Genomic DNA, 16,010 nt, shown 5'->3' on the forward strand with positions numbered 1-16,010 from the left:
TGAGATAAAACCAGATTGCCAAAACATGAACAGTTTGGAATGCTGCTTTGCAGCACATTTCTAGTCTACCAGTGCACATTTCTAGTCTACCACTGCTTGTGCTGTCTGGCATGAGGCTTCAGCCTGGCAGGAGGATGACACAACCCAGGGACTGTCCCTGTTCCCCCAGTTTGGCTAACCTGAGTGTGTCTGGCATCGTGTCAGAGTTCTGTGGACTCACCCACGGTGCAGATGGGCCGTCGGTAGGGCATCAGCCCAAAGCTGTACTGGAAGATGCCTCGTGCATGGAAGAGGGGAAGGGAGATGCCCATGATCTGCTGGAGCCAATGCTGAGTCCTCCTCAGCCAGGAGCCCTTGGGGTTCTTCACCTGGTCAAAGACATCATTCTCCCCAAAGGAAAAGGCAGGGACCAGGGGGGTGCTGCAGGGAATCAAAACCAATAGGGTGTCACGATTAGCAAAGCCCATTCCAAAATCCCTTCATTCTTCTCCAAAACAGAAACATCCCATTAACCAGCCACAGTCTCGGAACTCAAAATGTCCCTCAGACATTTTCAGAGGTTCCAGGCCTTGGTCAGAAGCATTTTAGACCCTGGCAAGCAGCTGAAAACAGCTGTGATTTTGAGTTTGAACCATGGAATGAATTACCAACTTTAAAGGTGGAACAAGCGGTCACAGAGGGTTAGATGGTATAGTAAAAGTAGTCACAAATTAGAGGGAAAAATTTTTTAGTATTGTACAGGGGGGTTTTAGTACCTGTACAGGGGGGTTTTACTTTGTACATGGGGGTCAGGAGTTCTAAGATGGAGGAAAGTGGGCCTGATCCTGTTCTTCCTCCTTCTTCTTCCTTACCTCCATGTTCTTGGTGATGTTGGCATTTTTCTATTGGTTTAGGCTGGGGACACACTGTTCAACGTAGGTGACAGATATTGGCACATTATTGTAAATATAGTACATGTAGTTTCTGGTATATAATGTTTGTAACATCCCACTGAGGGGCAGAGCCCCACACGCTGCCCTGCAGGACAGAGCTGCGGCAGGGCAGCAGAACTTGTTATAGATAAGCAAAAATAAACAACCTTGAAAACAGCACAGACGAATTATGGCTTCTTCTTTGGCAACGGGGCAGAAAGACAGAGACTTTCTACAATCTCGGGATCACCAATACCCACAGATTCCGACACCACAGAGCTGAGCACCCCTCCCTCAGCACCCTGGACCCCGTTCATCACCCATGCTGGATGGCCAGGCGCACAAATCCCTTCCTGTTCTTCAGCAGCAAGGTGAAGGATCCTGGACGGGCATCCAGTGCCTCCTGTGCCCCGCCAACAATGATCGTCAGCAAGTTCCCACCCTCCGGCTTCTGCAGCACGTAGGATGCACTCTCCTTGTCAGAGGGGATGAGGCCTGGAGAGCAGAGAGAAATTAAAACTAAAATCCACCTGTCAGTGGTTTGCTCTGCACCTTTTTCTCCCCATAATCCATCTCTGGAGAGGTGCTAAAATCTTTATTTTAAGAGCTGAAACCCCCAGGTCACTCCCTTAAAAGGTGCTAGATTTGCACACAGCTCTGCTGGGTGGGTATACAATTATCTATTTGCTGTCTGGTTCAGAAGTGAGGGGGAAATTTAGGAAAAAATATAAACTTGGAACTAGCTGTACTTAAGTCCTAGAAAAAAATCTGTTTCAATTTGTTGTCAAGTGAGACCATGTCCAATTCTGAATAATTCTGACGTCAGAGAAACATTTGCTTTAGGTCAAAACACACATACGTTTCAGTGGATGGTGCTAATTGAAAGTGGAATTTGATGAAGAATTTGGTCCTCTGGTGTTGTTTACTTGACTAAGATAGAAATCTTTAATTCAGAAATGACAAAGCAATACTGTTTTGACAATATTTTTTTATAAGAAAAAAATCCTTGTTTCAGGAGCTGAAATAATTTGCACTTTAAAATCTCATTGTGAAATGGATTCAATTGACCTCAAAATTAGTTATGCATCCAACTCCATCATTACAGTGATTAAACCTTCCTTCACCTGGGTCGTGTCTCATATATCTCACTGTTTGTATTTCTCACTCTCCATGTAAATACTCTGGCAGCAGGAGCCAGAGTTTATGTGGAAAACAGGGTAATGGATGCCCTGGGGTGCATCAGATGGAACTGGATGCCTATGTTTAGCCTATTGAATTCTGCCCACATTCAGCTAGAGAAGTGACAATTGCCAAGCCCACTGCTGAGAGATGGAGGTCATCCTGCTGGTGTCCAAAAGTCTCTCTAAACTCCCTTCCACTTGAATTTTTACCTGTCCCTTTTCCTGTTCCTCTTCACTACATCTTTCCCCTGCCACATTTCCATTGCAGCAGCATGAACTGCTATTTTCATCCTCTGTCCCTGGATGCTGCTCCCCTGGAAGCAGCAGATACTTCAGAAAAAGCATCTTTTTCCTCATAATTTCAAGCCTGAATATAATGTTTGTGGAAAGAAATACAGAACATCCTGGCCTGCAGCTCTCAGCATTTCTGTTCACAGTTTGCTCTGCATTTTGCACACAGCACCTGCACAGTGATGCCGTGAGCACAGCGACAATTTATGGAGTTGGACAACAGAGATAACAGCAAGGAGGGCAATTTTTAACTTCAGAGGTTTTGGGCTGCCATCTCAAATAGATGTGTCCATGAATGGGATCCAATTGGCCCCAGATGAGGAAAAACAGACCCTTGACTCCTCTTCCCCATGCATTTTCACTCTGTGTTCCTCAAAAAAGCACCCACACATACCACTGCTTGCCAGAGGCCCATGCTCCTTACCTCCACTCATCAAATAGTCCCTGAAGAACGGGATGTGAAACCACGTGGAAAGCATCATCAGGTGGGGTGTGATGCCTGGGAAGAGTTTGGAAAAGCCAGATGCCTCTGTGCAGAAATTGAGAAAGGCTCCAGCTGGCAGGACTCCATGGGGATGAAATCCCACCAGGTAGTTCTGCCGAGGGTCCAGCTCTGCTGTCTTCACCAACTAGACACAGAGATAAGCCAAAAAGGGGTCAGTTAGTGCTGTATCCTTAGCAGGGTGGAACACTGGCTATGAACAGTAGATAAGGTATTCCTGGAGGGCAGTGTCTTGCACCCACCATGCTTTATATTGGAAAAGTTTCACTGGAATAACTCCCCCATTTTTCACTGAGATGTATTTCATTGCCCATTTTTCCATCTCCTCCTACCCGTTGGCCTAAAATTACTTTTCCAATGGCACAGTTCATTATGTTGCCTTGAACTGGTCTAGGTATTATTGGGAACCAATTTTGTTTAAAATGTCCTCCAATACATTTTCTAATATGGGGGGAGAAGCAAGAAAAGGGTGATTTCTTCTACACAGTACCTCTTGATCCCACAACCAGAACAGCAGAGGGAGTACATAATCACTCTGGTAGACCTACTGCACAACACATGCATGTGTCCCACCCAACAACTTGGTGTGGATCAAAGGTTTGTCCTGTCCTGAAGTATGTGCCAGGTGATTCCTGGATGTTTCCACACATGGTAAATTGAAATCTAATTTCCAGACATCTAACAGAGAAGCTGATGGCTTCCTTGCCACTGGGGAAAGCCTGAAGGATGCAGATGTTTGTGCCTGTGTTGGGTGCCCAGGTCCATCAAAGAGCAGTGGATGTCTGCCCAAGGCTGCTGCAACTTTGGCAGGAGGGAACAGAGAATGCCCATACCCAGCATTTTCGGGATGGGCAACATGGATTGCAGATACAGTGCAGCTCATGGCCAGCCCTTGAGGGCTGACTAAGCAGCTTGTTAAAATCCTCAGCTGATCTGAAAGTGATATTCAAGCCTGGGCTATACTACATGGGAGAATGAGTACCACAGAACAAGAGGGGATGGGTAAAGGGAGATAAGGGACAAGTGGGATTTGTTATGGACTGCCCAGGGGAGAGGAGCTGGTGTGACAAACTCACCCTCCAGCTCTGGCACCAAGAAGACCTTGCCATGCCAACATCAGTCAGCATTTGCACAGCCTAGGCAGAAGCAGGCAAAACTGATGCTGAAATCTCTGCACCATTTCTGTGGATGCTGAGGATGCTCACAGCAGCAGGGAAGGATCAATCTTTCCAAGGTTAGTCATCATATAATTTTGTCACTGAAAGAGCGGTCAGACATTGAAACAAAGTGACTGGGGAAGTGGTGGGACCACAATCCCTGAAATTGTTCAAAAATATGTAGATGTGGCACCTGGGGATGATAGTGCTGGGGAACAGCCGGACTCAATGACCTTAGAGGGCTTTTCCAACCTGAACAATTCTGTGCTTCTGTTATCACAGAGCCACCATGCCTTTCCAGACTACTCAAAGGCATTTGTGCTCAAGAACAACCAAAGCCCCATGCATTTAAGTGTCACCCATCCAAGTGTCCTGATTTCATCTGCACTCAGGGTACAGTTAATGGTGCATGTGTTTTCCTAGAAGCTGCTAAAACTGCAGGTTAATCATGAGAGTGTATTTTACTTTCTTCTATCATGACTCATTTTCCACCTGCACAAAAGCACTGCTAACTGTGCATGTGCCCATTCCAGCTGCTCCTAATGAGGGGAAAGGAAAGGAAAGGAAAGGAAAGGAAAGGAAAGGAAAGGAAAGGAAAGGAAAGGGAAAGGAAAGGAAAGGAAAGGAAAGGAAAGGAAAGGAAAGGAAAGGAAAGGAAAGGAAAGGAAAGGAAAGGAAAGGAAAGGAAAGGAAAGGAAAGGAAAGGAAAGGAAAGGAAAGGAAAGGAAAGGAAAGGAAAGGAAAGGAAAGGAAAGGAAAGGAAAGGAAAGGAAAGGAAAGGAAAGGAAAGGAAAGGAAAGGAAAGGAAAGGAAAGGAAAGGAAAGGAAAGGAAAGGAAAGGAAAGGAAAGGAAAGGAAAGGAAAGGAAAGGAAAGGAAAGGAAAGGAAAGGAAAGGAAAGGAAAGGAAAGGAAAGGAAAGGAAAGGAAAGGAAAGGAAAGGACAAAGGATAATGCTTGGAGTGATAAGACAAGGGAGAGAACGGTCTTAAACTAAGAGAGGGATGATTAAAACTAGCCACAAGGAAGAAACTTTTTATTATAAGAATAGTGAGGGTCTGGCAGAGGTTGCCCAGAGAAGCTGTGGCTTCCCCATTTCTGGAGGTGTTCATGGCCAGGTTGGATGGGGCTTAGAGCAACCTGGTCTAGTGGAAGGTGTCCTTGTTCCAACAAGGATCAGTTATAAGGCCCCTTCCAACCCAAATAATTTTGTGATTCTGTGGTAAGATATGATCCTGGGCAACTGGCTCTGCATGGCCCTGCTTGAGCAGTGGGTTGGGCATGTTGACCTCTAGAGTTCTCTTCCAATGTCACCCAGTCTTTGAATCTGTGATTTTTGATGCCCTGCTCTAAGTCATGGGCAGCTGGAGGGTAGCAATTGAGTCCCTCAAGTTTTGGTGGATCTGGGTAATGTTTCTGCAAGAGCTGTCCCCTGCAGTAACCCTGAGGAAAAAAGGGTCCTCATTTTGTGACAGAGCCTGCTCTCATCTGGATGACCTGGCCAAAACTCACAGAGAAACCAGAGAACTTGTACAAGACTGAGAAGGAAATCTGTAGCAGAGGAGAGACTTGGGAAAAGTCTCTAGATACCATAGGTCTTAGACTCTACCTTTTTCCCTCTGGAAACTCTTAAATACAGAAACTCCATCTTCCCTTCTGGATTGTTCCCACTGTCTCACTCCTTCCCTCTCCACCTGGCAGAGGTCAGTCTCCGCTCCCAAACTTCCAGGAAAGTTAAAAATGTGACTCTGCACAGCCTCCTGCTGTCCAGTCAAGCTGCCTAATGGAATAGGGTTTGAGGTGCCAAGGAGTGGGACTATCCTCCATCCTGCCTCAAATGAGTTGTCTTTTCCACATCCTCCAGATGGCGTTCACAATTCCAGCCTTATGAGTGAACAGAACATTTAATATTTATCAAAGTACTTAAGAGTCCAAACCAAGCTGGTGTGTGCATGAGCATGAGACAACCCACAAGGTTTTGTTGTTTTTTTTTTGTGAAATAAGAGCAGTTTCTCATCTCAGAGGTGTCTGAGGAATGCCAAGTTAACGTGTATGACCTGTGGTCTGAAAGCAGCTGTTAGCAGCTCAGGGTTGTGGTCTCCAAGCTGAGCCATGGGTTGTTGACTTCCTTGAGATTCCCTTTGGAACAGAAAACTCCCTTTATTCTGACTACTCAAATGTGGGTCCAAGACATGGATAAAACTGCCCCAGTTCCCCCAGCTCCCCAAGAGACATGGTAGGACCTGCACCATGCACTGTCAGCTGTGTTAGGGAAGTGCATATGTACCAGCAGCTCTCTGGCCACAGAGGAAAAAAACAGCTTTCCCAGGCATTGTTCTGGGAAAAGTCTGTGAGAAGATCAGAGAAAAGAATGAGAAACAATTCTTATCTTAATTTGCTGTACCTGGTATTGTGAACATGTGGAATGTGTTATAGAGATTTGTTTATCAAAGGGTGGTTTCCTAATTAGCCAATGGTGACAGTGTTTTAATTAGAGGGCAAATTAGGCCTACCTGTATCATAACTGTCTATAAAAGTAACCGGTTTCTTAATAAATTAAATTAATCAGCCTTTTCTAATACATGGAGTCTATGTAACTTATTACCCAGCCAGGGGTCCATTGCAATGATATGCATATACAGAATCACTAAGACTGTATCTGCAGACTTCCAGGAGCTCTGATAAGAGCTCATGTACTAGTGAAGGATCTCAAGCAAATTAATCCAAATTAATTTTAAACTGGATTAGTTAAATGGCATTAACATCCCAATTAGATTATTAATTTGATAATAATGATGAGGGATTAAAGTACTCTTCATTTCATATTTGGTTTGGTTTGGTTTGAATTAATTTTGGAGTGCAATTAAGATAATTGGAGTTAGGGCTTTTGAGTGACTTTATCAGCCCAGGAATTCAGCACTGATTTGACGACTTAATTCATCCCTTGAGATGTGACTAGGTTCTCCTGGTTGTTCCCTACAGACTGAATAGTCCTGCCCCAAACCATGGGAAGACAGAGAGCATGTAATTCCCTGTTTAAAGTTGGTGTACTAGTGGTTGAGGAAAGAGTAATGAGGCACTGGAACAAGTTGCCCAAAGAAGTTGTGAATGCTCCATCCCTGGAAACATTCAAGGCCATGTTGGATGAAGCTTGGAGCAACCTGATATAGTGAATGGCATCCCTGCCCATGGCAAGAGGTTAAAACTATAGGATCTTTAAGGTCCTTTCCAACCCAAATAATTCTGTGATTCTCTGATTCAAATAAAATTCTCCCAGAGTCCAAAGGTTTGGAAGGTGGTGCTCCAGAAGCCCCTGGAGATGCATTGTCTGAAGGGGTTAAAAAGTTGTGAAGTGAAAAATTAATCAAGTTGAGATGAATAGGGGCACTGCACGGTGCATACCATGTTGGGGGACATACAGTCAGGGAGGACACTGATGTGCCATGTCATTGCATCCTGAGGTTACCAGAGCACCATGGCTGTATGAGGGAGGATGGTGACAGGACAGGATGAGGCTGGGGAGAAAAAGCAGCCATGTCCATTCACTTGTCCATTCTGGCATGGGGACAGAATTTGTTTTTACTGTTAAGCTGGGTGTATCCTTCATTGTAAAGATGCACTGATAAATTATGAGGAAGCGATTATGAAAATGGAGGGTTTGGACAGCAGCAGACAAATTACTGACTGCTTTTTGGACATAGCATAGATAAAGCAGTCCACAGCATCCAAAATCACTCTGTAGGCAATATCAACACAGCAGGCATCACATGTTATCTGTTCAGACAAACTCTAGGTCAAAAAGATTAATTTTAAAACTTTTGGTATATTTTCCACAACATTATAATGCAGCTGAGCTTGGTCATGTATTGGAATTAAAGAATCATAGATTCATTTAGGTCATAAAAGCCCTCTGAGACCATCAAGTCCAACCAGCACTGCCAAGGCCACCTCTAAACCATGTTCCCAAGTGCCACATCTACATGATTTTTAAACAATTCCAGGCCAATTTAAGGACTATAATGAGGGCATATTTTAAAATAAATAAATGAATAAATAAATAAACATATTAGAATATGTTTTAAATGCAGGGAAAATAAACAGAAATAACTTCCCTGAGCAATGCATTGGACCCTGGCTTGATTTTTCACTCAGCCCACTTTTCAAAACACTCAAGCTCATTTGGATCCTGCCTATCTCTGATTCTCAAATCATTAATTAAAATGCAGTCAGTTCCAAGGGGGATAAATCCAACAGCAAAGTGGTACTTGTGCAAGGGTGGTATTGGCAGAAGGTGCACCTTGCACACACTGCAGTGGCCTGGCTCAGCACTGGCATGCTCCATGTACTGCAGCACACTGCAAATTCACACTGCCCAAAAAACACTGCTCATCCCAACCTCTCTTTGCTTCCAAGACAGCAAACATGCACAGGGATCCCTTAAAAGCAGTGTTTAAAGCTGTTTCCTAAAATAAGACAGCAGGCAGCATTTGCTGCCTCTAAACACTTGACCATGCTAAGTTTGCTGCTGGGATCTGGTAGGATTAGGAGTCATACTTAATCTTCTCAGAATGCCTAATACTACAGCGCTTAACAAACTCCATCTACACACAAATACAGTCCAGAGCCCTGGATACCAACCCAGTCTGTGTCCCCAGATGTCACTTCCTTGTGTCCCTTGTGCTAGTGGGATTGTTCAGCCTGAGGAAGAAAATGTGAGATCTTAGAGCCCCTGCCAGGGGCTTTAGCCCCATGTTAAAGGGGCTCAAAGAGCTGGAGAGGGGTTTTGGACAAGGGCCTGGAGGAACAGGATAATGGGGAATGGCTTCCCACTGACAGAGAACAGGGTTATATGGGATACTGGGTAGAAATTCTTGGCTGTGAGGATGCTGAAGCCCTGGTACAGGCTGCCCAGAGAAGCTGTGGCTGTCCCATACCTGGAAGTTTTCAAGACCAAGTTGATCAGGGTTTGGAGCAACCTGGTCTAGTGGAAGGTGCCCCTGCCCATGGTAGGGGGATTAGAATTGCATGATCATTGAGGTCTCTTCCAACCCAAAACACTTAATCATTCCATAATTGTATGACTGAGAAAATATTTTGGAGAAATAAGAAATAGTATTATGTGATTGCTTGGCTATAATGCTCTCTGTATTACATCTCTTTTAAATTTTTCTGCTGTCCTTTTGTGAAACTTCCTCTGTTTTCTTCCAGAGAAGTGGGGAGAAAGGTTCCATGGAGCCCTCTGGGCCCTCACCCAGAGAGCTAAAGCCAAACCCCATACCATGCTCCCTCTACTGGACTTTGTGCTCCTCCTACAAGTAAGGCCAGAATAGAACACAGTGAGGCATTCAGGAGTGGGGTTCCATGTTCTTTAGAAAGAAACAGGAGAAGGGTCATTGCTGGGCTGAGCTGGTTGCTAAATTTCAGCAGAGAGGTTGGTCCAGCACTTCACAAGTGGTGGCTTACAGGCACAAATAATTTACAGAATATATATTGCATAAAATCACATAAATCATTGAATTGCGCTATGGTTTCAGTTGCAATGTGATAAACAACATAGAGAATAGAAATTTTCAGTTAATCTGAAGTTGCTGAATAGAGCTTAACTAGCAGAAAAAGATAAAAGGATGTAAAGGTATGCACATTAGATGATAAATGTTGCTTACCAGAAGAACAGATAAAAGAGGGCTATAGTGGTTTTTTTGCAAGTTAGGTAACAAGAAGCAACAGCACATGCCCAAAGAAAAAGTTCGAGGAAAGGTCATCTTTAAAATTTAAATATTCACTGGATAGGACCAACAGAGATCCCTTTAGAGGACCCTCCTGGATCATAAAATGATTTCCAGTAGGAGGCAGTTCTAGGAAAAATGATGTTTATGTATTGCCAGGAGACCCACTTTAATTAATATATATGATTATAATGTTGTAAAGCCTCACCACCCACATTGGATTAAACAAGACATCCTTGCAATGTGTCCTGCACATATAAAGAATGCCTGCTTTCTAACACTTCAAATTGCATTAGAAAGTTTATTTTCTGGCTGATTTCAGTATCAAAGGGACCTTATAACTCCACTCCCTGCCATGGGAAGGGATATCTTCCACTAGACCATGTTGCTCCAAGCCCCGTCCAACCTGGCCCTGGACACTTTCAGGGATGGGGCTGCCAAAGCTTCTCTGGGCAACATGTACCATGGCCTCACCACCCTCACAGCCAAGAATTTTTTCCCCATATCCCATTTAAATCTACTCTCTTACAGTTTGAACCCATTCCCCCTTGTTCCATTACTGTAGTTCCAGATGAAGAGTCTCTCTCCATCTTCCCTGGAGGGCCCCTTCAGACAGTGGAAGTTGCTGTGTGGTATCCACACAACATTCTCCAGGATAAACTGCCCAAACTTTCTCAGCTCTCTCCATATGGCAGGTGCCCCAGTCCCCTTACTGCCTTTGTGACCTCCCCTGGACTTGCCCCACAAGTGCCATTTAACCTTCTTATGATGGGGGCTCCAGAACTGTGCACAGTATTCCAGGTGTGATCTTATGAGAACAGAAAAGAGGGTTATTTCTGTTTGAGCACAAAGCTGATGGGCATGTCATCTCTGGTCCTCACTTTGCTCTGGCTCCCCCTAACCCTTATGCTAGCCCTAAATCCATGCAGGATGGACTCTCAGGCTGAGTTCTTATTTTTTTCCTTTAGGCTGGTGGGTTCTTTGGCTTTTTGGGCTCCCAACTTCTTTATCCTGGACTGCAGCACTCAGCTTCTGACTCCAGGTGATCTCTGACCAGCTGGGTGCATCCCACCTGAGTTTTCTCAACAGGCAATGTATTCCTAAAGGAATTATCTTAGAAATTCCCACTACCTGGTCTATCCTTGAAGCTCTCTTCCTTGCACAACCCATGAGCTCTTCTTCTGTATTGCTCAGATTTGTGCCACCTTATGATGGCTCTGAGGCAGGACTTGCTGCTGCTCCACGCATCCACACCATGCCAAGGGATCACCAGGTTAAAAAGTAAGGGTATAGGCCAGCCACACCATTAAGTAAATCAGGGAATGTCACAAAAGTCCCTCTCAAGAGAACAACAGCTCTCTGAGACTGCCCAGTGCACCCCCAGCTTTACCCATCCATCTCCCTTATAAGCAGAACAGGATACTTATATTGCAGACCACCCAGGATCTCCTGGATTTTGATTAAAACTCGTCCCTATGCCCACTGGGTAAATTCTGAGCAACCTGAAGTGCAGGAATATTGCAATATAGACATGGAAAACAATTTCCCTAACAGCTGGAATGCAGCAAGATTAAATAGGTATGGAAAAGGCAGATGATTGAAGGATGTGTTTTTTAAAAATGGTAATCCTCATTTCTTATTGCATCTGAGTAATCTGGGAGCTGGGAAGATTATCCTTCAACATCAAGCTCCCAGCACCCCATGCCACGACTGCTGGCCCCAGACTGTATCCACAAGTACAAAACTGGTTCCTGAAAGATGGAAGAGCCAATGGAGTGGTGGCACTTACCGAGATGGGGAAATAGTCCCTCATGTACTTCCAAACGATGCAGTTCCGGAGGACGTGGCTCCGTCGCCCACCCTTGCTGGGTTTCTCCCTGTCTATTAACCACCACGCAGCATAGAGGGCACTGACCAGCCAAAAACGAGTGAAGAAGAGGGCGATGAAGGCAGCTGTACAGCACAGTGCTGAAAGAAAAGCCAGCAGTGATTTGATAGTCGGATTAGGTGGACTTTGGGAGGAATGGTTCATTTGGAAAGGCATTTTTGGTCCTGGGATGGAGCCTCCACTGGGCCTGCTGATGAATTTATCAGTGTGAAGGCACCTCTGATGCAGAGGTGGTTTCTTTTCTATCTGCCCCAGGAACCTGAAAAGACACCAAGCACCTCCCTTGTAGCAACCACCAATTTCTCCAAAGGCCACCATGTCCCCCTCTTCCCAAAAGACTGATGAATCTCACTCCATTCACAGTGTTCTCATGGATCAGCTCTCTATCCCTTTGCTGTCTTGCTTTTCTCTGGAGTCAGACTGATCTCTGCAATGATAGTGGCCTTGTTTTACCCCAAAATTCCTGTTAATACCCCCTGATGACACCTAATATTTTGCAATGGCAGCAAAAAGTGTCTTATGTCCAGTCTGTACAGTCCCCAATAGCTTTATCTTGAGCTAATGATTCCCCATTTTAATTGTGTCCATGATTTATACACATAGATAAGATTTTACTCTTTAGTGAGTTTTTTATTATTGATTTTGGACCCTTTCCTCCACTTCTAATCTTGGACTCCAGAGGATTTTCAGTTCTTTCAACTCAGCGTCATAATGAATTTTATAAGAGTGCGCTATTTAATTCTCTATGACTTCCATGACTTGGGACTTTCTCCAGTTAGTGCCAGCTTTGACCTCTACCTCCCACCTCCCTTATACCCTATGTTTTAGCATAGAAACAAGAGAACAAAAGTATTTGTGCAAACAAACATAACTTGGTACATAAAATCCCACCCAACCCCAACACTGTGTGTCTGCAGATGCTGGAAAGTGATGATGGCCACCAAGCTGCCACTTGGTAAAGCAAACGTGTGCCTGTGAAGAGATGTGTCCTCTCCATCTGTCCCTCTGGAATCCTTGGCATTACTTTTGAAGGGAAAGACTGAGCTGAAGAAAACACAAAGATTCATCCAAATCCTTTGCCTTTCCTCGCTCATGGATTACATAAAGTTTTGTATATTTTGTTCTACTTTTGGTCTTCAGATTTTCCACCCAGGGCTGGAAGACATGAGGATGGAGATGCCCTGCTCATCTTCAGCTGTGATACAGATGCAGCCACACCCTCATGCTCTGAGACAACTTTTCCACCTTTGGGAGGCACCTGATACCTGCTCTCTCCACCTCCTCTCAGCTAAGGCCTGTCAGAGACATGGAATAAGATGCTCTCATCCAAGACCTTCATGTACCTCCTGCTTGCTTTCACTTAAGAATAAATAAGTAGATCATGTTTGTAGCATTTTTTTTTTTCATGATAAGTCACCCTGATTACAAAGCTTTGCATGGAAAAGCAAATCCTTGCCCTTTTTTAGAACACTGTCACGATGGTACCAATAATTCCTATGGGGGAAAAAAGTGCAATAATCTAACAGGATCCTAAATTCCCTTAAAGCTGAAATGGGATTGCATGTCTTCCTGTAAGTAAAGAGTCTGCAGCAAGCACCTGGGTAGGCACTAGGAATTTTGCAGTGGGAAAAAAACTGCAGTCTCAGCAAAGCAACAGGTCTAAGCTGCGATGCATCGTGCAGGGCAGAAAGAACCATTGCTCACACCTGGTGCCACACTTTTCATGGAATCATAAAAGTCCCCTCAAATCTGGCCTTGGACACTTCCAAGGATGTGGCAGTCCCAGTTTCTCTGGGCAACCTGTGCCAGGGCCTCACCATTACCACAGCCAAGAATTTCTTCACAATATCCCATCTAACCCTGCCCTCTGGCAGTGGGAAGCCACTACCCCTTGTCCTGTCCCTCCAAGCCCTTGTCCAAAATCCCTCTCCAGCTCCCTTGGAGCTCCTATAGCACTGGAAAAGACTCTAGAGGTCTGCCCAGAGCCTTCTCTTCTCCAGGCTGAACACCCCCAGCTCTCCCAGCCTGTCTCCAGAAGAGAGGGGCTCCAGCTCTCGGAGCACCTCCATGGCCTCCTCTGGACCCACTCCAACTGCAGCCTCAGAAAAGTGGAACAGAGTGAGAGAATCCCCTCCCTCAATCTGCTGCTCACACTTCATTTTCAAATGCCACGGACACAGACTTTGTAACTCTCAAGAACAGCATAGAACATGAAGCGCAGCTCAAGGGTCCACATGATAAATAAACACAATTTTACTGCACCTAGACGCCAGGTCATCAGGTCTGCTGCAAAACTGCCATGCCTAATTCTCTTTTTATCGTACTGTGCAAAGCTCAAAGTACATTCTGCAAAGTGAAGGAGTAGTTCTGGATCAAATCCATGCTTTATCTCACAATTATATAATTATTAATTTCTTCCTCAATTCATTTGCAATTCAACTTTGTTTTTCCCCAGAACAAAATTTGTGCTCGGTGACCTCCACTCAATTTTAAGATCTGGGGGGGGTTTGTCCTTTTGAAACCTTTTGGTGCCCTGTGGGAAAGGGGCCCATTCTTGCGTGAGAATGGACTGTCAGTCTGAAAGTTACTGTGGATGGAACCAAAGAAACAGAAAAGTTACAGAAAATGTACAGTTAAATCTACATCCAAATGAATTCCAGCCTTAGGCAGGCACCTGATTATTTATGGTCTGTAATTTGCTGAGGAGGAACAGCTCCATACCAACACTTTGTGGGCCACCAGTGGACAGAAATTTTCCACAGACCTCTATTAGTGTACTCCAAAAGTCATGTCAGGTCCCCAGAATAAATACACCACCACCAGCCCCACTGCTCAGAAGAAATGCAGACAGGTTTGAGGTTGCAAACAGACATGATCCTCATCTGCTTCTTCTGCAGGTCTGGCTATAGCTCCTCCAGAACTTTATACTAATATTTACACTAAAAATTTTGAAAGCAAATCAAAGCAGATCAAATTTGATCCCTTACCCTCCTGAAACATCCTAGGAACCTCAAGAATTAGAGTTCCTGGGTTCTGTGAAATTGGATTTTTATGTTGATTTTAAATACATGAAAAGGAATCAGTCTAAAAATGTTTTTCTCTATCACCCCGTGTAAAATAATCAAATCTTTTGCTGCAATTATACTTCTGGCAGCCTTTTAAAGTCCAGTAATGCCTCCACCCTTGTGGCTGCCATCAGGAATGTTTTAGTTTAAAAAGATCAAACCTGAGCCTTTTAGGGTTGGAGTTTTTTTAACTAAAAGACTCTTTTTAGGATAGGTATGTATGTGATAATTTTGATAATAATTGTATTAATCATGATACCTTTCAATCTGTGCATAGATTAATTATTAAGGCCATTAAAGGAGTGTTTTGGGTTGAAAGGAAAAGGGGAGATGTTGGGATGTTGGGATGTTGGGAGATACAAGACAGATGATAGACTTTGGGCCTGGTTAACATAAGAGATCTGGTAACAGGATGCCTTGGCAAAAGCAAACAGAACTTTGAAAATTAGACCTAGATTGCAAGATCAGACAGGTTTACCAGAAAAAGAAAATCCCATTAAACTCTGCAAGCAAGAGATGTTGTGATATGCATAAGTTTGTGTATGTGATTTTAACTGAATCATTGTAGTAAACATTACTAGGCTCCCTAAAATAGTATATAAGCATTTGTATCCCACAATAAATTTGGATTCTGATAACTGAATCAGTCTCTCTCCCATCTCTCTCCATTGCCAACATTGTGCTATATCCCAATGGCTATATGCTAAATTGCCATAAAATGGTTTAAGCCCTTACACAGATCTCTTTCAAGGCAGACAAGGGCTGTAAGAGCAGGGTTAAGGGCACCATGCAAGTCACTGCAGATGCATCAGTTCTGTTATCTGGAAACAGGTAATTCTGGGCTGGGCTGAGATTAGCTGCTGCACTGTCTACGCTGTCATGGGAAGTGGAGACTGCTTCAAACCAAAACTAAAACCAAAGGGTCCGTGTCAAGACAGAATGCAATATGCAGACCCCAAATCTTGCAATTCAGGAAGGTTTCTCTCTGGTTGTCCATGGTGAGGTTTGGCTCTGGATGAAGCATTCATAGCCTGGTCCTGGACTCTGCAGTACACCTGTTTAGCATGGTGCAGCAACTTTTCATGGTCCAAGACCCAGGATCTCACATCTCCATGGCTGTATGAGACTCAGCAAACAAAAGACACATCAATGTGTATTTGATGGGGTTTTTTGGTTTTTTTTTTTCCACCTTTTTTGTTTTGTTTTGTTTTGTTTTCTTCTACAGGTCAATTGGTTTCCTGGGCTGGATTCTGGATTCCTTCAAAGAAGCTCATATCTTCTTTATTTCAAA

At 44.2% G+C, this 16,010-nt stretch overlaps 1 protein-coding gene across 5 annotated transcripts in view; it reads right to left on the reverse strand.

Annotated features, from left to right (window-relative positions):
- MOGAT2 (monoacylglycerol O-acyltransferase 2) overlaps positions 1-16,010 on the reverse strand; it is a 29,648-nt gene that overhangs the window by 8,529 nt on the left and 5,109 nt on the right. For all 5 annotated transcript variants that reach the window (XM_072922067.1, XM_072922145.1, XM_072922197.1 and 2 more), the window contains exons 2-5: positions 11,556-11,734; positions 2,808-3,012; positions 1,232-1,406; positions 221-420 (exon numbers count right to left, since the gene is read on the reverse strand). In XM_072922067.1, coding sequence (XP_072778168.1) covers positions 221-420; positions 1,232-1,406; positions 2,808-3,012; positions 11,556-11,734 — 759 coding nt within the window. The remainder of the gene's footprint in view (positions 1-220; positions 421-1,231; positions 1,407-2,807; positions 3,013-11,555; positions 11,735-16,010) is intronic.

This window comes from Taeniopygia guttata, chromosome 1 (assembly GCF_048771995.1).
Source record: "Taeniopygia guttata chromosome 1, bTaeGut7.mat, whole genome shotgun sequence".
Taxonomy (NCBI): Eukaryota; Metazoa; Chordata; class Aves; order Passeriformes; family Estrildidae; genus Taeniopygia; species Taeniopygia guttata.